We start from the raw sequence: 22,487 nt of genomic DNA, 5'->3' as shown, positions 1-22,487 counted from the left end.
TGGTGAGACCAGATGTTGACTGGGGGAAACCACTTCGTCAAGCACCTTTGCTCTGTCTGCAGCAAAAGGCAGATTCTCAGTGGCTAACCATTTCAATTCCTTTTCGCATTCCCAGTTTGGCATGTTTTTCCATGGCTGTCTCTACTGCATTAGAAGCCCAAACAGGTAGGAGGAGCAACACTTCATATTCAATCCGGCTAGTCTGATGGCATGAACATCAATTTCTCTAATTTCTGGTTGTTTCTTTCCCCTTCCCTCCTCCTCTCTTTTTCATTTCCCATTCTGATTTCCCCTCTCACCCCTTCTTTTCTCCTTACTTGCCTGTCACCTCCCTCCGGTGCCCCCTCCTCCTTTCCTTTCTTCCATGGTCCACTGAAGTTTCCAATTAGTTTGCTCTTTCTTCAGCCCTTTTCTACCTCCACCTATCACCTTCCAGCTTCATACTTCATCCCCACTCCCTCATCCGCCCAAGTTCCATCTCACTTGTTAGCTTGTTCTCCTCCCCCTCTGGCTACCTGCTTATTCTGGATACTACCCCTTTCCAGTCCTGATGAATGTTCAGAGCCTGAAACATTGACTGTTTATCCCCTCCATAGATGTTGCCTGACCAACTGAGTTCCTCTGGTAATTTGTGTGTTTATCACTAACTTTACCTTCCAGCACATCTCTTTACTGTTTGAAGCCATTCTCTCCCTTTTATAACTTGTCCTCTATATCTAATCAGATATATTTGTAGTATTGACCATATGCATTGCATTCTGTTTTAACTAAGTCACAGGAGAAAACTCAGCCTGACATGGCTAATGAGGTAAATATGTTGCCAACTTCTCAGCTTCTAAATCTAAGCAGCCAATTTGTTGTCATTTGGGGGAAGGAGGAGGAAGTTGCTGCTGATATTTGAGCCTAAACAAAAGATGTGCTGTTTTAACAAAAGGGTGTTCCATCAACTAGTAAGTTTTAAATGTTAATGAGTTGATTTTTGTTTAGTATCACTCAACGGTAATTTGTGCAAATTAGACATTCTACAATTTTTGCTTGTGTTGAATAAGGTCCCTGATTCTATTGAAATTACGCTAAATCATCAGTTATTCTGATGCTTTGTGCTTCGCTGTTACAGATGTATACAGCTTTAAGTGTTGGGCGGAAATAAAATTGACTTAAAGTAATTCTGGATACAGATAAATATGTGCTTTGCACCAGTTTTTATAAAACTGCACCTAACTGCTAATTGTTTCCCAGGAGATTATTAGTATTGTTTTATTATTGAGATTCCGTATTGAGCTACCGGCCCTTTGAGCCACACAGTGCAACAACCCTTGAGTCATCACAAAACAGTTTACAATGGCCAATTTGCCTACCAACCAGTGCATATTTGGACTGTGGAAGGAAACCGGCTCACCCAGAGGAAACCCACACAGTCAGGGGGAGAGCATACAAACTCCTTACAAGCAGTAGCGGGAATTGAACCCAGGTCGCCTGTACTGTAAAATGTTGTGCCGCCCCACTACACTACTGTGCCAAAATTGTTTGGTACAAAACTTTCTAAAAAGAAATATAAGACTGTCAGCATTCTGTTTAATGGCATTGAGTAATGGAATTAATTTCCTCAGATTGAATTCTATTTGTTATCACATCTGGACAATATTCCAACTTTTGTAATGAGACAGATTTTTAAAAGGGAGGACTTGGGAATACAGTCTGTGTATCAAATGAGACTGATCCTAATTCGAATGTTAATGTGTAGAATCCAAGAAGAGGAGAATGGGGATGAAATGATCTAAATTAATTTAATATTTTCCACTGGTGCTCTGTCTTCTGGGGACTCAGTGGTGTACAATGTTTTTGTAGTCTTCCATCCCATTATGTACCTCAAATATTTTATTCTACCAATGGGCAATAGTATAATTTTGCCTGTCTTTGTTCTTAATGAATGTAAGGGCTTTTGGGATGTTTAATGATAATCAAGAGTCTGTTCTGAATCTTACTGAAGAAATTCTGTCTAAGGCCACTTGTGACACTGTGGAGTTTAACTTGCTTTGGACTAACCAACTTATCCTGTACAACCGAGCATTGTACCTCAAACATTGATTTGAAGGGAAATCTAAATATTAATGCTTATAGTGCAAGGAAAATACAGGGTTGATTTTCTAAATGGGTATTTCCTGAGAATGATTGGAGGATGTCCTATATTTGTTGAATTGGCTAAATGCCATTTGGGTATTTTATATGAATCAAGAAAATGATGTCTGTTAATATTAAACAAAGATGCGTCTGAATTTGTGCAAGATGGAGGTGGCTCCATTCAAGTTGCTAAAATTGTATATCCATACTTAATGGTCTCGTACAGTGCTGCTTTGTACTTTAGATTTGATTAAAGAAAGAGTGCATTGTCTTAAAAGAAAATTTTAATTTTTATCCTGACACTGTTAAAGATTGAGATTTGGCTTTACTTAAAGATTAACTTTATTTGTCACATGTACATTGAAACAGCATACAATGAAGTGTGCTGTTTGCACCAACGACCAAAACAGTCTTAATATGTGTTAGGAGCATCCTACAAGTGGTATCATGCTTACAGCAGCAACATAGCATGCCCACAACGTACTAAGCTATACATCTTCGGAACTTGGGAGGAAACTGGAGCACCTGGTGGAAACCCATGTAGTCACAGGAGAATGTACGAACTCCTTATAGACAGCAGCATGAATAGAACCCTGATCACTAGCACTGTAAAGCTGTACACTAACCACTATGCTGCAATGATAAACATGTTGGCTGCTTACTCTGTTTTCAGTTTGGTAAAATAACACAATACAGGAGCCATATCATGAAAACTCAACTATTAAAGCCAATTACAGATTTAAAGAGGGGATAAATAGTAACTCATAGTCTTGAAGAGGGATGTAGGTGATCGAGAAAGCAGGGACTGAAAAGATTAACACTCAAACATTCTTTACTAATCTCTCTGCTTTGCCAACAAAGTAGCACTGTGCACTGGTCACTGTAAAATGCTGGGCTGAATCAAAATCAACTTGCTTCTTGTTCTCTTTTCTTTTGGGCTATTGATCTAACATGTCAGACTGTAAAGATGAAGAAATCAGAACTCCTAGGAAGTTCTTTCTGGGTATGTATACATGTATGTAGCATGCAATTATCTCAGATTCTTTCCATAGTGTCACTCTGCTGCTTGCCTTTCTCCAATTAATTTTTTCTTCTATTCAAGGCATGTTTGTTTTGGTGTGGTGTGCAGTGCCTTTTCATTGGAATGGAGGAGTGTTTGCACATGTTGAAATAAATTGGAAGAGATTGGGTAATTAAATATCATATCCTTGTATATGCTTATCACCTTGATCAGGGAATATTGAACATGTATGTGTACAACTTTAATATATAAAAGATTTGCACATTTCAAGATAACTGTATCCATACAGTCTCAGCCAAAAATGGTAAGTGTGTTGAGAATAAAAGGCTGAATTATTTTCACTTCTGGGAATAAGTAGCAAGTAAGTCTTTTAATTAACATTAACATAGTATAAGAGTTCCTAATAGTGTGACAGTACCTCAGCTGTGCAGGGCTAATTAATATTTGAAATCTTTAAACTTTTACAATTGCAGCTCCAAAGAAGTATTCACATGGCTGTGTGTGAACCATTCTGTGTAAGCAGGCTCATGTTTAGTTAGTGAGGAAAGTAGGTTCGTTCCTTTGCTTTTGATCGTAACCATTTACAAAGGTGGAGTCTGCCTAGCGTTTAATCCTGCCTTGGTGCTTGGGCTGGTTTTACATGATTCTTACAGTTGCCAGACCTGGTTATTCAGAACATATTTTGTGATCAATTCAGCCAAGATGTTAGTATTAGATTATTATTATTACTATTATAACATGCACTGAGATACAGTAAAAGGCTTTTGTTCTGCATGCAAGCAGACAGATCATGTCATATGTTGAGGTAGTAAAGAGAAAACAATGCAGAATATAGTGTTGAAGTTAGAGAGAAAATGCAGTGCAGGTAGATAAAGTACAAGGCTCAAAATGAAGTAGGTAGGAGTTCAGTTCATTTTTTTTAAGTGTATGAGAGGTCGATTCAAGAGTCTGATAACAGTGGAATAGAAGCTGTGTTTGAGTCTGGTGGTTCGTGCTTTCAGGCGACATCCAATCCTGATATTTTACATAAATGGAATGATTAATCTGAAGAATATAATTCCTTTATTATCTATACTATTTAAAAGCACAAGATTTAATCATGGTACAATGCTCAGCAAATGTATATTCTCACTTGTAGGAGTTTAGGAAGAATTATTAATGGACTGTCTTTCAGATGTGTAAGTTTTGTGTTCTGTGCCATGTTAGGTAAAATACTTATTAGTTTTGCCTAGTTTAAATATAACTGGGTAGTTATATAATATAGATATTTTACTCTATTTGATAAATTGTAATTTAGTTTTTTGCCTGATATCATGGCTTTTTAAAAGTAAGAGGTAATGAGGTTTTGGTCCTGTAGGTGTCAGTGTTTGATAGTGATTACAATAAGTTGTAAGATGTATAACTTTTAAAAAGGTACAGCAAATGTGAACACTGGTAATGAGAATTCATCAGTTTATTAATATGTAACATTATTCTGAGTAATTTTTCAGAAAAGATGTGCATTACTACTTGCAGTTAAAGTGCTTTTAGTTTAAAACTAAACACAATGCCTCAAATGACAAAGATCACTGACCTAGGTATGGGTATACAGCTAGTAACTTCATGCTTTTGCAGTTCTATATATTGGGCCTTGCAGCATGGGACACATTCTTTTACAACTTTAGAGAAGAAATGAGAAGAAACTAAACTGAACAGAACTTTCAAAGTAAAATACTGCTTTCACTTTTATAACTTTTCTAGTAAAAAAAATCTTTGCAGATGTTTAAGTTAGTCCCAACTACTGGAGTTTTGCCATGCAAAATCTTAGACCTTAAGTGCAATCCCCACCCTGTTTGCTGTCCTCTTGAGTTCCAGTTGGACTGTAAACTGTCAAAAGCAGCATGCAGTATTTTGCTGATATATATATTTCTAAGGATTCGTGTCTTTCAGGTACTACTAAGATCTGAAAATTGGCAGGTAGGAAGCAGGCATATTTTGGGCAAAGAGAAAAACAGGAGTGCTAGAAAGTTAATTATCCCTATAGAATATTCTTTATTTCTGCATAATTATGACCTAAAATGTGATCAGATCTTCATGCAAGTCCTAAAACTAGATAAAGAGAACCCAATTAAATAAATAACACAAAAACATTGTACTTGTTTATTTGTTTATTGAGAAAAATTATCTAATATTGCATGTATCTGTTGGAAAAAGTATGTGACCCTTTGCTTTCAGTAACTGCTGTGACGCACTTGTACAGCAGTAACTTCAACCAAATGTTTTCGGCAACTGTTGATCAGTCCTGCACATTAGCTTGGAAGAATTTTAGGTGATTCCTCCTGACAAAACTGCTTCAACTCTGGGATGTTGGTAAGCTTCCTGACACGAACCGCTTGCTTCAGGTCCTTTCACAACATTTCTCTAGGATTACAGTCAGGACTTTGACTGGGCCATTCCAAAACACTAATTTTCTTCTTTTTAAACCATTCTATTGTTGATTTACTTTGGTCTTCCGGATCATTGGCTTGTTGCATTATCCAACTTCTGTTAAGCTTCAGGTGTTGGACTGCTTCCCTGACATTCTCTTGCAAAATGTCTTGATACAATTTTGAATTCACTATTCCCTCCTTGATTGCAAGCTGTCCAGGCCCTGAGGCAGCAAGGTGGCCCCAAACCACAATGTTCCTTCCACCACGCTTCATAGTTAGGATGAGGTTTTGGTGTTGATGTGCAGTGCCCTTTTCCCTCCAAACGTAGCAATGTGCATTTCTTCCAAAAAGTTCAACTTTTGCTCATCTATCTACAAAACATTGTCTCAGAAGTGCTATAGAGCATCCAGATGGTCTTTTGCAAACTTGAGATGTACAGCAATTGTTTGTTGTTTGTTTTTTTTTGGAGAACCGTGGTGTCCTTCCATGAGCACCATTCTTGTTTAGTATTTTTCTTTTAGTGGATACAAGAACAGAGATTTTAGCAAGTTTTTGAGAATTCTGTAGGTCTTTTGAAATGTTTTTGTAGCCTTTTCCAGCTTTATGCAATTCTTTTTCTAAGGTCCTCTGAAGTTATTTTGATTGAGACATGGTGCACATATGGATCTTTCTTGAAAAGAGCAGGCTGTGTCAGTAACTTGACTTGTGTGTCTTTTTTATAGGGCAGGCACCTCTACAACCCACATCTCCAATCTCATCTCATTGATTGGAACACTCAACTCTAAATAGCTTTTGTAGAAGGTATTACCCCAGAGGTTCATATACCTTTTCCAACAAATATATGTAATATTGGATCATTTTTCTCAATAAATAAATGAACAAGTATAATGTTTTGCATTATTTATTTAATTGGGTTTTCTTTGTCTACTTTTAGGACTTGCATGAAGATCTGATCACATTTTAGGTCATATTTATGCAGAAATAGAGAAAATTCTACAGGGTTGACTAACTTTCTAGCATCACTGTAAGTTGCTTATACCTGCAGGGATTGGCTCCTGTTCAAATGAAAGTAAAAGGCCTTCACTTGAGATCCTCCTTGTCATAACGTAATAAACACTGCTTAGGAAAAAAGAGTTTAGTAGTATGCAGTTGGATGATAGTATTGCATATATTAATCAAAAATTTAGAGTCGTTTGGTACAAAATCTGGCTCTCTGCATTGGCCATCTTTAACCCTGAAGCTGCAGTCATATTTTCTACTGTCCCTGCATCCACATCAGCTCCTCACAGCTTGTACCACTAACCTATACACTTGGTAATCTACTGTGACCAGTTAACCCGTCAGTCTGCATGTTTTGGAATGTAGGAGGAAGACCATGCAGTCAAACATGGAGAGATGCAACCTCCACAAAGAGGTTGGAGCTAGAAAGGGCTGTTCCTTCATATTAAAGTTAAGAATGGGACAAAAACAGAGCATCGCAACTTCTGAAAATCTGAAGCAAGACAGGAAATGCCTGAAAACACAAAAGTTTGGTGAGCACCTGTGAAGTGAGAATCAGAGTTAACACTTAATGTTGATGAACTGATGAAAAAAACACTGAAGAATTTTGAAGATTTAGAAAGAGGAAAGGGTAAAAGGGAAGGTGTCATAGGATAGATTGAATGGACTGCAGAATCTGACCATGCTGTTGGTAATTTCCAACATCCATTTTCTATTCCCGATATTCAAAAGCCTGCAAACTACAACTAAAACATTCATTTGCATATCTAACATTCTATTAGTGACAAGGATAATTAAGCCTGACACGTAATTAACTCTGTGGCTGGAGAATGCTGGTGGTAGTTTTATCTGTGGTTCACATAGGCTAATTCTATAGAGATCAGTTTCCAGTCTCTTTACAGCTATATGCCTTTCATTTACTGGAACATGGTCATTATTGGCATCTTAATCAAACTCACTTAGTGTGATAAGGAGAACATTGTTATTTCTGCTGATGTTTAATCATAATTCCCGCTAAACTGAACTGTCAAAATCCAGGCATTAAAAGGGAAGCTGTTTAAAACTTTATAGGAATAGATAGAAATTTAATTTTTAATATAAGTTCTATTTTGCCCAATATGTAATTTTAATTTGTTGCTGTGGGATGTATAAATGTGCTTTGTTTTATTTCTGGAATTATGTTTGATGAATTGGCCATGCTTTAATTTCTAATAATGAAAGTAATTATTACTTCATATAATAAAAAAAATTGCTGCAGGTAAACTTGTCTGAGTTCTGCAGTACAGGATATCATATAATCATATAACATATAACCATATAACAATTACAGCACGGAAACAGGCCATCTCGGCCCTTCTAGTCCGTGCTGAACTCTTACTCTCATCTAATCCCACCGACCTGCACTCAGCCCATAACCTTTCATTTCTTTCCTGTCCATATATCTATCCAATTTAACTTTAAACAACAACATTGAACCTGCCTCAACCACTTCTGCTGGAAGCTCGTTCCACACAGCTACCAATCTCTGAGTAAAGAAGTTCCCCCTCGTGTTACCCCTAAACTTTTGCCTTTTAACTCTCAACTCATATCCTGTTGTTTGAATCTCCCCCACTCTCAATGGAAAAAGCCTATCCATGTCAACTCTATCTATCCCCCTCATAATTTTAAATACCTCTATCAAGTCCCCCCTCAACCTTCTATGCTCCAAGGAATAAAGACCTAACTTGTTCAACCTTTCTCTGTAACTTAGGAGATGAAACCCAGGCAACCTTTTAGTAAATCTCCTCTGTACTCTCTCAATTTTATTGACATCTTTCCTATAATTCGGTGACCAGAACTGTACACAATACTCCAAATTTGGCCTCACCAATGCCTTATACAATTTCAACATTACATCCCAACTCCTATACTCAATGCTCTGATTTATAAAGGCCAGCATACCAAAAGCTTTCTTCACCACCCTATCCACATGAGATTCCACCTTCAGGGAACTATACAACATTATTCCTAGATCCCTCTGTTCTACTGCATTCTTTAATGCCCTACCATTTACCATGTACGTCCTATTTTGATTAGTCCTACCAAAATGTAGCACCTCACATTTTTCAGCATTAAACTCCATCTGCCATCTTTCAGCCCACTCTTCTAACTGGCCTAAATCTCTCTCCAAGCTTTGAAAACCTACTTCATTATCCACAACACCACCTTTCTTAGTATCATCTGCATGCTTACTAATCCAATTTACCACCCCATCATCCAGATTATTAATATATATGACAAACAGCATTGGACTCAGTACAGATCCCTGAGGCACACCGCTAGACACTGTCCTCCAATCTGGCACACAGTTATCCACCACTACTCTCTGGCATCTCCCATCCAGCCACTGCTGAATCCATTTTACTACTTCGATATTAATGCCTAACGATTGAACCTTCCTAACTAACCTTCTGTGTGGAACCTTGTCAAAGGCCTTACTGAAGTCCATATAGACAACATCCACTGCTTTACCCTTGTCAACTTTCCTATAACCTCATCAAAAAATTCAATAAGATTTGTCAAACATGACCTTCCACGCACAAATCCATGTTGACTGTTCCTAATCAGACCCTATCTATCCAGATAATTATATATACCATCTCTAAGAATAGTTTCCATTAATTTACTCACCACTGACGTCAAACTCACAGGATGATAATTGCTAGGTTTATTCTTAGAACCCTGTTTAAACAATGGAACCACATGAGCAATATGCCAATCCTCCGGCACCATCCCAGTTTCTAATGACATTTGAAATATTCCTGTCTGAGCCCGTGCTATTTCCACACTAACTTCCCTCAAGGTCCTAGGGAATATCTTGTCCGGACCCGGAGACTTATCCACTTTTGTATTCCTTAAAGCGCCAGTACTTCCTCTTCTTTAATTATCATACTTTCCATAACTACCCTTCTTGTTTCCTTTACCTTACACAATTCAATATCCTTCTCCTTAGTGAATACCGAAGAAAAGAAATTGTTCAAAATATTCCGTCATCTCTTTTGGCTCTGCGCATAGCTGTCCACTCTGATTCTCTAAGGGACCAATTTTATCTCTCACTATCCTTTTGCTATTAATATAACTGTAGAAACCCTTTGGATTTATTTTCACCTTACTTGCCAAAGCAGCCTCATATCTTCTTTTAGCTTTTCTAATTTCTTTCTTAAGATTCTTTTTACATTCTTTATATTCCTGGAGCACCTCATTAACTCCAAGCTGCCTATATTTATTGTAAATCCCTCTCTTTTTCTGAACCAAGTTTCCAATATCCATTGAAAACCCTGGCTCTCTCAAACTTTTAACCTTTCCTTTCAACATAACAGGAACGTAAAGATCCTGTACCCTCAAAATTTCACCTTTAAATGACCTCCATTTCTCTATTACATCCTTCCCATAAAACAAATTGTCCCAATCCACTCCTTCTAAATCCTTTCGCATCTCCTCAAAGTTAGCCTTTCTCCAATCAAAAATCTCAACCCTGGGTCCAGTCCTATCCTTCTCCATAATTATATTGAAACTAATGGTATTGTGATCACTGGACCCGAAGTGCTCCCCAACACATACCTCTGTCATCTGCCCTATCTCATTCCCTAACAGGAGATCCAACGCTACCCCTTCTCTAGTTGGTACCTCTATGTATTGCTGCAAAAAACTATCTTGCACACATTTGACAAACTCCAAACCATCTATCCATTTTACAGAATGGGCTTCCCAGTCTGTGTGTGGAAAGTTAAAATCTCCCACAATCACAACCTTGTGCTTACTACAAGTATCTGCTATCTCCTTATAAATTTGCTCCTCCAGTTCTCAGTCTCCATTAGGTGGTCTATAATACACCCCTATAAGCGTCACTACACCTTTCCCATTCCTCAGTTCCACCCAAATAGCCTCTCTAGAGGAGTCCACTAATCTATCCTGCCAGAGCACTGCTGTTATATTTTCTCTGACAAGCAATGCAACACCTCCCCCTCTTGCCCCTCCTATTCTATCACACCTGAAGCAATGAAATCCTGGAATATTTAGTTGTCAATCACACCCCTCCTGCAACCATGTTTCACTAATAGCTACAACATCATATTTCCAGGTATCAATCCATGCTCTAAGCTCATCCACCTTTCTTACAGTGCTCCTAGCATTAAAATAGATGCACTTAAAAAAACTCTCCACCTCTTACTGTCTGTTTATCCTTAATGGAGCAAACAACTTTGTTATCTTTTTCTTCCTTCTCCCCTACATCCTTGGTCTGAGTGCTCCTGATCTCTGTCCCCTGCCTATCCTCCCTCACACACTGTCTACTAGCTTTCCCTATTTGTGAACTAACCTTCTCTCTCCTAGTCTCTTCAATTTGATTCCCACCCCCCCCCCCCCAACCATTCTAGTTTAAAGTCGCCTCAGTAGCCTTCGCAAATCTCCCCGCCAGGATGTTGGTCCACCTAGGATTCAAGTGCAACCCATCCTTTTTGTACAGGTCACACCTGTGCCAAAAGAGGTCCTAATGATCCAAAAACTTGAATCCCTGCCTCCTGCTCCAATCCCTCAGCCACGCTTTATCCTCCACCTCATTGCATTCCTACTCTCACTGTCGCGTGGCATAGGCAGTAATCCCGAGATTACTACCTTTGCGGTCCTTTTTCTCAACTCCCTTCCTAACTCCCTATATTCTCCTTTCAGGACCTCTCCCCTTTTCCTACCTATGTCATTGGTACCTATATGTACCACATATAGTGGTACCACAAATGGTACAGAGATATCTCTCTGTACCATTTGACAAGCAAGTGTTGTCTTAACCTGTAGATACCATAGGCCACCCTGTGATTGGGAGCCTCCAAACATGGGTGAATGACATCTGCCATGATGTTTCCACAAACTTTTGAGTGCTGTTTTGAGCACCTATGTAAAAACTGAATTGAACCTCTGGTTTCAGATATGATGGTTCAGCCAGCTGACTATTTCAGAGCTGGTTGCAATGGATTATTGCTTCAGTCACAAGAAACGGGAGCAGAATATCTCACTTGGTCTCTTGAGACTGTCTCACTATTTTAATATAATGGCTCATCTGTACTTACCTCAATTCCTTGAATGTTTTTTTAACTATTTATCTATCTTAAATATTTCCTATGATATGGCCTCCAGCATCCTGGTTGGAGGCGATGGGAAGGTTGCTGAGAATTCTGGATGTTCATTACCCCTGCGAGAAGTCCTCTATATGAACCTCAGTTTTAAATGACTGGTGCCATTCTTTGTAGCTATGCCACTTTGTTTGTGGCTCACCCACTAGCGAAAACATCTACCCTTTATAGCCCCCTCCCTTACTTAAATAAAGTCGCTTTTCATTCTTCTAAGCTCAAAAGAATACGGACCAAGCTGTCTAGTTGAACTATGAAAGCAATCATCACATTCCAGGAATTAGCCTTCTGCACCTCCTTTGTGTTATGTTTTGTAAAACTAATGGAAAGAAAAAACATGTGGAACCAGGAGATGTGTGTCCACTTCATTCTTTACTTTAGTGAGGCACGCACTTATGATGTGGTAGCATAATGACATGTGCCATTCACGTACTTTTACATATAATAGTACATAATTATGTAAACAATGCCTAATCAATATTTACAATAGTACTCAAATATTACTGAAATATTAAATATGGAACACTTTGGACTGCTTCCAATGCTAATATATTGCTTTTTAGGTACAAGGTTCAAAATTGTGCATAATATTCCAGGAGTGACCTCAACAACACCCTGGTACAACTATAACAGAGCCTATTTGTTCTTAAACTCGGATCTCTTGGTAAAAGCCAACACACTAACTACTAGTAGGAATTGCCTGATAACTTTTTGTGATTCATGCACTCAGGCACCTAAATCCCTCAGCTTCTCAATTGCAGTCTCTCTCTCTTCAGATAATAATCCACATTTTGATTCCTTTTGCTGAAGTGGATGACTATGTACTTTTCCACATGAAACTCTATTTATCAGGTTTTATTCCCTATTGCTCAGTCTTTCGCTCTAAAACTCTGTCTTTCTATATCCCAGTGCAGAATCATAATGTGATTCACAATATGCCCTTCCACCTATTTTCATGTCATGGACATTTCATTCCCTACTTGAGATCACTAATGCACTAGAAGATTTGGTGCAAGGCTGCTATCACATTGAAATTGAATACTAAATCAAATTCTTTCAAAACTAATATTGTCTTTGTGATAAAAAATGCACTTAAGAGAGAGAGAGTTACTGCATTTTAATCGTAGCTGAGGGAGATGAATGATGAGAGAAAAACATTTTGCTGGAACTCGACAGTTGTTGGAAATGAGATATACAAGAATGCTGAAGGTACTAATTAGATTGGTAACATTGGTAAGAGAGGAAAAGCTGATGTAATGGTTACAGAAGAACAACCTTGCTTCAGAATTTACCAGTTCTGACATATCCAGCTTTTTCTCTTTATCTGAAAATGTTCAATTTAGTTTTGAGTCCCAACTGCTATGGTGTGCTGGACAAGCTGAAGTACTATTTCTTGAGTTTTCATTAGGTTTCATTGAAATATTGTAGAATGCGCAAGATGGAGAGCAGCGGGGTGGAAAATTAAAGTGATTGGAAGCTGGGATTACCCTGCTGGACAGATGGAGCTGTTCTGTGTCCTTTATTTTAGAGGTGACTACTTTGTGAGTACAAGAGGCTAAATTGGAAGAACACCATAATAATAGTCACTTCACGGAGAAGAACTTCCTGAGTGGCCGAGTGGTGCTGGGGAAGGAGGTGAAAGGGCAGGAGTTGCATGGGAATGTGCTGTGAGAAGAGTAGTTGGAGGAATGAACCAAGGCATTGGAGTAGCTGTGGTCAGGTGAGGAGAAGGTGCGTATGTTGGAAGAATTTAATTTCAAGGCAGCAAAAATCATGGAGGATGATCCATTGCATATGGACAGTGGAAAGTGCAAACCTTATCCTTGCTGGGAGGAGAGGAGATGAGAACAGAAATACATAGTGGACAGGAGGCCATTGTGGCAGCACGCTTGAATGCAGCGGTGCCTATGGCTCTAACCAAAGGTGTAATTGTTAGTCCTTTGCATCTTTTTCACGATCGCAAGACACTGTTGGTTATTAGGAACACCAAGTACTGCAGGTCTTCCCCCACTAGTGAATCGCTGAATAGGAGTGGAGCTGGACTTGTGCACCATATTACAGCCTGCTTCAACCAGGAACTCGGTACGCAATCTAACGGACAGTGCAAGACCCTGCTGGACATTAGCAGTGTAGAACACTGCGAGTCCAATTCATTGTTCACAGTTCACAGTGTTCACCAATTGGGCCACCAGTGGCGGCTTTGGTTGCATTGTGGACCAGGCCCTTGTGCCTCAGGGTCACCTGTTGCAGTTGCTGAGGTAGGAGACAGGAGTTGACTATGTGCCGCTGAGTTCCACGCCGGGTTGGCGACTGGCTGTTACCATCGGTGCTACCTGCAGTGTTCGCTCAATGGAAGACGAGCTGGATTGCGTTCATCTGCAGCTGTACTGTGTGAAATTAGGAACTGCCGTGGGCTGTTCTTGCAGAAACATGGCTCCAAGGCAATATATATGCATCATTAATCTACAGGCCATGAAGCTCAGACTTGGGCTATATTATTATTCTTTTTGTTATAACTGTTTTTCTGCTTCCATAATGATATGTGATACATGTGCTGGTGGTTCTACATTTTGCGCCTTGGCCCCATGAGGAACACTGTTTTGTTTTGGGTCTATTCATGTGTGTGGCTAAATGACAGTTAAACCTGGGCTTGAACTTTAAATTGAAATACATTTCAGAAGCATTGGTGTGAAAAATGCTTATTTAATAGAACTGGAAAACCTTAGAGAATGGAATGAAGCAGGATAGGGGGGAGGTAGAGGCAAGGTACCCGTGGGAGTTTTTGGGCTTCTGATGCATATTCGCTCCTACCCTAACTCCTGAGATAGAAATGGAGGAGAAGAAGAAAGGGAAGAGTGAAGTCACATGTGGAGCACGTAAAAGTGAAAACAGTGGAATATGACAGCAGTCATAACAAAATGCTTGAATTGTGTATGATACTTACAATAAAAGTCAATAGTCACAATGACGGAACTATTGGACTGTCTGAAACACATGTGGTTCATTAATGTCCTTCCAGGAAGAGAATGTAGCATCATTAGCCAGTTGGACCTGTGTATATACAGGTCACATCTATCTGGTTGACTCGGAAGTGGCCTGGTAATCCATTTCCATTCAAGTTCAATGAGCAATGTCCTTCATTTAACAGTGATGCTCCGATCTAGGGAAATCAATTTAAAGAAAAACCCAAAACCCACAATTATTTAAAAAAAAATTGAATTAGCATCACTAGCCTAGACAGGGAGAGAAATATATTAGAGAGAAACAGTTTGCACAAGAAATCAGTAAGGATTAAGCATATTAACATCAATAGTGTTAATTCAAACTTTATCTCAGTGAGAATTAATGAAGGTGTCCTATGATATTACTGCATAATTGGATTCCAGGTTCATTGTCATCAAAAGCACAAAGCAAAATTTGGTCGGTGTGTGGCAATGATTTGGAGACTGTAGAAGGATTTGTACTTCAGATGGTTACCTGCTTGAAAGGAGTGTCATCCCTATAACTCTGGGAGATCTGGTTGGGGCCAGTCAAAGCAGATGCTAATCTTGGTAATGTTGTTGCAGAGAATAGACGTTAAATTAGTGAAATTTGTACAAGAAGCTTTGGGCTTGAATGTGCACCTAGCACCAAAGCAATGATGTTACTGCTGGATTCTTGGCTTCCTGCAAAAATCTAGTGTTCACTGTAGCAAAATCTTGTTTTCCAATTTGAGGTTGTGGTCAGGCACAATCAATTCAAGGGGACTGTTGGCATGCAGTAGCGGTCATGACTTCATATAGGTGGAACAGCCAATCCCATTGACAAATTCTCTCAATGTTCCAGAAAGAAATAAAGCAATTATTAATTAAATTATCTATTTCACAGAGCAATAAATAAAAGATTTTGTGTTGCTTCCTAGTGAGAGTGCAAGCTTTGCTTTTGATTTCCAAAAAAAAACTAAGTTTGCTTTATAGACTCAATACTAGTTTAATGTACAGAATCAGTGAACAGATGGAAAATAAGTATGATTAAGATAGAAGCTAAAATATTTCAAAGACAAAAAACTAAATCAAATCCAATTTGTGGAAATATTGACATTAGAATCTATAAAAATATTAATAAAATTACACAGCTGACTGTGCCTAACTGAAGTCGACATGCTGCAGTTCTGCAGATTGCAATAGCAGTGTTCTATGTGGGTGTAATGTGGTAAGCTCCAAAGCTGCTTTTCAAATAGATTTGATTGTTCTGTATTGTGGAGTACACCTCCTCTGGGATAATGATCCAAAAGTGCAAGTGTATCTGCACCCTATAGGCTGCAGCAATGACTGGCTTCATGGCTGGGGAATCACTTTTGTGAACTTCAATTCTGAATGTTATTTGTTTATTTTTATTATTTGCACAATTGTGTTTTTTCCCCCCCTGCAGATTGGGTATTTGATGGTTTTTTAAAAATAGGTTCTATTGGGTTTGTGGCTGCCTATAAGGAGACTAATCTTGAGGTTGTATACATTGTACTTTGAACTTTGAGTCATTGAATATATTCAAGGGTATAATAATAATAAGCATCTGTTAGTTTCATGAGATGATGGATTTGTGCCTTGAAAGGTTTCCAGGACGCAGGCCTGGGCAAGGTTGTATGGAAGACCAGCAGTTGCCCATGCTGCAAGTCTCCCCTCTCCATGCCGCCAATGTTGTCCAAGGGAAGGGCACTAGGGCTGATACAGCTTGGCACCGGTGTCGTCGCAGAGCAGTGTGTGGTTAAGTGCCTTGCTCAAGGACACAACACGCTGCCTCAGCTGAGGCTTGAACTAGCGACCTTCAGATCACTAGACCGACGCCTTAACCACTTGGCCACGCGCCAACACAATTCAAGAGTACGATAAATGGTTTTTGTTTAACTAAGGAGTCTAGGGCTGTAGGAATTGGACAGGAAAATGAGGATAGGTTTATTTTAATTTCCTGGCTTAGATATCTTGTTATATCTTAAGTCACCGGCAATTTAACGTGCTTGATTAATTGTATGTCAACTTGATTTGGCACTTTCAAATATTTATGAACAAATATCACCAAGTGACTGGTTTTGCACTCTTTCATTTATTATATAGATCTAATTTGTCCAACCATATGTATCCTACAAAATGTTCAAACAAATTGGGAAAGTTGTTGGGCCCAGTGGCATATTTTAGTGCAGTACATGCTAACTTTTTAACAGACTCTTGTATTTTTATTGTTCTATCTCTAATTTGCAGCTTTAGTACATTTGTCAAATTTTGCATCTTAGGAAAATGGGATATTGTTTTTTCACTTCGTTCAGAAGTTTAGTTTCAAGGGCCACTTAGCAGTTTTTGTTCTCTCTCTCTCTCCCTCCTTTTTGTGTCCCTCACCCATTGAACATTGTCTTGTACAATATTACTTCCTATAAGGTCGGCTGGCGAAGTGGCAGTGACCCTTCACTTCTGGATGAGCTCAGTGCCTTTTATGCACACTTTGACAGGGAGAAATATGATATACCCATACAAGCCTCCACATCACTGGATGGTCCTGTAACCTTACTTTCTGAAGCTCACATCCAGGCATTCTTTAAAAGAGTGAATTCATAAAAGGCATCTGGTCCAGATGGCACACCTGGCTGAGCACTAAAGATCAGTACAGATGTATTCAACCTCACTTGCTGAGGTCCTCACCTGCTTCAAAAAAGGAATCTATGTTTCAGTCTGAAGAAGAGCATGGTGACTTGCCTCAATTACTACCATCCAATAACACATCAACCACAATGATTGGTTATGGTGCATATCAACTCCTGCCTCAGATGACCTGGATCCACTCCAATTTGTCAACCACGCATGCATTTTCTCTGGGTCTTCACTCTGCTTTGGCCCACCTGGACAATATGAACTTGTAAGTCAGACTGCTGTTCATTGACTACAGCTCAGCGTTCAAAACAGTTGTCCCATCCAAACTCAGTGTCAAGCTTCAGGACCTGGGCCTCTGTACCTCCCTCTACAAATGGCTACATAATTTCCTAATCAGCAGGTCTCAGTTAGTGAGGATTAGTAACATCTTACTGACCATCAACATAGGTGCACCTCGAGACTGTGTGTTTAGTCATCTCTCAAATCTCTATACCCATATAGCTGTGTGACTAAGCACAGCGCTTATGCCATCTTCAAATTTCCCTAGGATCACAGGTGGTGGTGAGTCAGCACACTGGATTGAGGTAGGTCACCTGGATGAGGAGTGCCACAAAAACCACCTCTCACTCAATGTTAGCAAAACTAAAGAACGGATTGAAAAAGAATCTAATTTTTTCCTGGCATATATGATAAATAAACTCTTCTCAGACTTCCTACTGGGTACAGGTATTGATTATGACCAACTTTTCGATGACAAACTCTGCCATCTTCTTCAGACATCATCCTTGAAGAAGCTGGCAGAGTTTGTCTTTGAAACACCGGTTATAGTCAATACCTGTACCCAGCTGGGAGCCCGAGACTGTTCACTTCAGGAAGGGGAAGGAAGTCAAACATGCACCAGTCTACATTTGGTGAATCAGTGGTGGAGAGAGTCAGCAGCATTAAAATTCTGGGTGTCGAAATATCAGTTGACCTGTCCTTGGACCAGTACATAGATGCAATCAGAAGGAAAGCAGGCCACTAAACACTTGAACAAACTTCTGCAGATGTACTGATCGAAGTATCCTGACTGGTTGCATCATGGTCTAGAATGGCAATTTAAATGTGCAAGAACTGGACCTGATGTACATATGTGTATACAAAACAATTATGTATACAACATGGTGTTCGGGCAATATCCTCCCACATTTACCCCCTTTTATTGTTTGTGCATTGTGACAGAGACACAATATAAAGATTTCTACTCCCTTGGATGCATGAAATAAAATAAATACAAATACAAATTAATAAGCTGCAGAGAGTAACTCTGCCTAATGTATCAGCGACACATTCCTCGCAACCATTTGTAGACTCTACAGGAACCACTGCCTTGTGAAGGCAACGTTCATCATCGTGCCATCTTCTCACAGCCACCATCATGCATGAGGTACAGAAGCTGAAAGTCCCACAGTACCGGGTTCAAGAACAGCTATATGCTTTCAACCATTCAATTTTTGAACCAACATGCAAAACCTTAATCATTCTGTTTAGCAATGCTATGAACACTTTGTCCATTTAGCACTAAAATTGATATTTTAATTTTTTTTGTAAAAATAACATGTAATTTGTTTTTATTTTGTAAGTGCTGTTTAGTCCATCTGCTGTTCACTCTTCACTCTCCAAGCAAAGAAAATAATGCTCAGTGGCCAGTTTAGTAGGTACATGCATATATACCTGCTCATCAATGCAAACATCTAATCAAACAATCATGTGGCAGCAACTCCATGCTTAAGAGCATACAGACAAGGTCAAGAGGTTCAGTTGTTGTTCAGACCAAACATCAAAATGGGAAGAAATGTGATCTAAGTGACTTTGATCGTGGAATGATGTTGGTGCCAGATGAGGTGGTTTGAGTATTTCAGAAACCATGGACCTCTTGGGATTTCCACTCATGAGTCTCGAGAGCAGGGGTTCCCAATCATTTTTGTGCCATTAAGCAAGGTGTCTGGGAACCCCTGCTCTAGAGTCTACAGAAAATGGTGCAAAAACAGAAGAAACATCCAGTGAGTGGCAATTTTGTGGACAAAAATGCCTTGTTAATGAGAGAGGTCAGAGGATATTGTCCAAACCTGTTCCAGCTGACAGGAAGGCAACAGTAACTCGCGTTGTACCAGTGGTGTGCAGACGAGCATCTCTGAACACAAACACGTCAAACCTTGAAATTGATGGGCTATATCAGCAGAAGGCCATGAACTTGCAGCATGTAGGTTGTTGGATATGTACCATACTTTGTTACTTTGCATAAGGCATATAAATGTAAACTTTCACAGCTTTATTGGAATAAATGTTTTTTATTTGTTTATAGAATTATTACAGAGTGGAACCAAGATTTCGTTACACTCAGACATCATTTGGCTCATCAAATTTTGTATTGCAATGGGGACCCAATCAAGGAGAATACTTTTCTCTATAGATATAAAGATTTAAAAAAAAAATTATTATTTAAAACACGTGAAAATGTGTATCCCTGTCAAGGGAAGAATAGGCTTTAAATATAGTTTAGGTGCTGGCCTGTAGCACAAACTACCAAGAATAATTGGTACACATGAGACCGAGAAACTAAGAGTTCTCTAATTAGTTTTGCTTATGAGAACTTCTGACAGGATATTGCTCAGTAACTTTTAACTTGCCTAGATAAGACCCAGATAGTCATGTAAAACCCAAAATTATGTAATGAGGGGAAAAGAATCAGAAGCATTGTCAGCAAATCTATTTAGAGTCAGTTTGTTGTTTAAGCTGGGAAAAAAATAAACCCAGACATAAACTACCATTGTAACATCAAGGGTTTAATGTTGAAGAATTTTCTTTTAAGAGCTGTCTTCTTTTCCCTGTGGTTAAGTGTTTGACTCTACTTTAGTTTCTTCCTGATGAGGTTGCTGTTTAACACTGAGGTTATGGGCAAGAGTGTATATCTTTTAAAAATATATATATTTATCAATATCCTTAAACATTAGGGCAGCAGGTCACTTGTAAACAATATACCTTTTGCAGTTTGAAAATGAAATCAACATTGTACTTGGTTGGGGAGATATTTCTAATAATACTTATATTTCTTTAAATTGGTTCTAATAAGTTGCGTGGGTAAGGTGGAAGGTTAAAAATTGGGAATGGCAAAGGCATTCATAGTTCACTAGACTCTGGATCAGAGAAGAATAGTTTGGGATATTGTCTTAATGACAGTAACCTAGGGCACAGAATTTTTTCTGAGCCACAAAAAAATACAGTGAACTGGTGAGACATCAGGGTTTGTGCATTATATGTGCAACCCCCCCTCCTCACCTCCCAGCATTATTCTATTGCACATAAAACCCAGGGATCATGTGAAATTAAAATGAGTAACAAGAGAGAACTGGATAATGACAGGTCGGGTTGTGGTGTGACTGAGGGAAGCCAAGGGAAGTTCAGATCTTGTTGGCATTAGATTAAGATAATGATGGCTGCATTTGAGCATTTGTGAAGGAATGTGGAATCAGTGACATGACCATGTAGGTTATACACAGGGCGTTGGGTACATGGAATGAGCTTCCAGTGAAAACTGTAGAGCCAGGTACAATTGCCTTTAAAAGACATTTTCACGAGTACATGGGTCAAATGCAGGCAAATGGGATATGGGATTAGATCAGATACGTACCTTTATTGGCATGGACGAGTTGGTCCAATGGGCCTTTTTCCATGATGCCTAACTCTGATGTCAGGGCTTTGAAGATGTCAAGCATCCTTGGGTCCAGTATTGAGTTTGAAAGGTATTCACATGGGGTATGCTTTGAGTTAGGTGTGCGCCTGTGAGGGGCAAGTTCAAAATCTAAAAAGATCATTCCTGTGTGAGGGTCCATATGTTGGCCTTGGCAACAATGAAGCAAGTCAGTCTGGTTCCCTTTGTGTAGCAATGCACAGCAGAATTTCTAGATAGATAGATAGATATACTTTATTAATCCCTAGGGAAATTTGGTTTTGTTACAGCCACACCAACCAAGAATAGAGCGTAAATATAGCAATACAAAAAACCCCAACAATCAAACAACAAAATGCAAAATTATGCCAGCTGGAAAATAAGTCCAGGACCAGTCTATTGGCTCAGGGTCTCTGACCCTCCACGGGAGGAGCTGCACGTTCGATGGCCACAGGCAGGAATGACCTCCTGTGCCGCCAAGTGTTGTATCACAATGGAAAATGGCCGGTCCAACAGTAAAAAGTTCAATATCCAGTCTGCAAACACGTTCCTCGATCATAATATACCCCGGATTGCACCATCCGTTGTTAGCCAGATCAGTAAGCACCCCACACCTTCATGCCGCTTACCACTCTCGGTGCACTTCCTGTCAGGCAGAACGGTATTACTCACCCAACTCCTCTTCTCCAAAAGTCTCTGTTGTCTTGACCCGGTCCTTTTTCCTCGGCTTTGTGATCCCTCTCTGTGTGTTTTCCTCCAGATTTCAGCAGGGGTGTCTGCCGCTCCGTTCGCTAAGCCGACTGGAATTTGCTGGTCCGTGGAATACACAATGCGACCTTGTTTCTGTCCCGCGTGTCGGGAAGTAACCATTTCCAGCGCTAAAGAAAACCCAAATAAAACACTCTCTATCAGCATATTAGAGAGGGTGCAGCTTCGACGTGTTACAGTGAGAAAAAAATACAAAAAAATAATGTAAATTAAAAAGTAGGAAGAAGAAAGTAAAAGAATAGATCGGAACGGCTGTACCAGGCTGCATGCACGACCAGTGCATGCGCACATTTCTGGGCCAAGAGCAATGTTTTTGTGCACAGTGCCGACTGCAAACTTGGGCATGGATACAAAAACTGCTCTGAAAGGTGAAACGTAACCTTTTAACTGGGAAGGTTGAAGTACAATAATAAAAGATAAAGGTATATTTGTCAGTCTTGGTCAGATCCTATCAATGTTCAGTTCCACATGACAAGATGCAAGAGAACTGTTGTGGATATTTTCAAATTCATTTTAAAGGATGTGGGCTTTGCATACAAGGCCATTTTATTTCCTACTCAACAGTTCTTGAAGCTGATGGTAAGCTCACATCTTGAGTCACCATTATACTCCTTATGAAGGTGATTTATTTATTTTTCTCCCCCAGTGCTTTTGGGTTATGACTTTCAGGATATGTTTCCA

The 22,487-nt window shown here is 39.3% G+C and overlaps 1 protein-coding gene across 8 annotated transcripts in view; it reads left to right on the top strand.

Moving 5' to 3' along the window:
- The window catches only part of LOC140199502 (solute carrier family 66 member 2), an 83,831-nt gene that overhangs the window by 17,696 nt on the left and 43,648 nt on the right, over positions 1-22,487 (top strand). For 5 of the 8 annotated variants that reach the window (XR_011886434.1, XR_011886435.1, XM_072261700.1 and 2 more), the window contains 2 exons: positions 3,080-3,124; positions 3,224-3,310. The exons of 1 other annotated variant lie outside the window; for it this stretch is intronic. Coding sequence is in view for 5 of the 7 variants with exons in the window: in XM_072261700.1 (XP_072117801.1) it covers positions 3,080-3,124; positions 3,224-3,310 (132 nt within the window). In the remaining 2 variants the exon portion in view is untranslated. The remainder of the gene's footprint in view (positions 1-3,079; positions 3,125-3,223; positions 3,311-22,487) is intronic. 2 more of the 8 variants (XM_072261723.1, XM_072261741.1) reach the window with 1 other exon arrangement.

This window comes from Mobula birostris, chromosome 1 (genome assembly GCF_030028105.1).
Source record: "Mobula birostris isolate sMobBir1 chromosome 1, sMobBir1.hap1, whole genome shotgun sequence".
NCBI lineage: Eukaryota > Metazoa > Chordata > Chondrichthyes > Myliobatiformes > Myliobatidae > Mobula > Mobula birostris.
The sequence above is the reverse complement of the archived record's forward strand: the minus strand, read 5'-3'. Positions and strand labels throughout refer to the sequence as shown.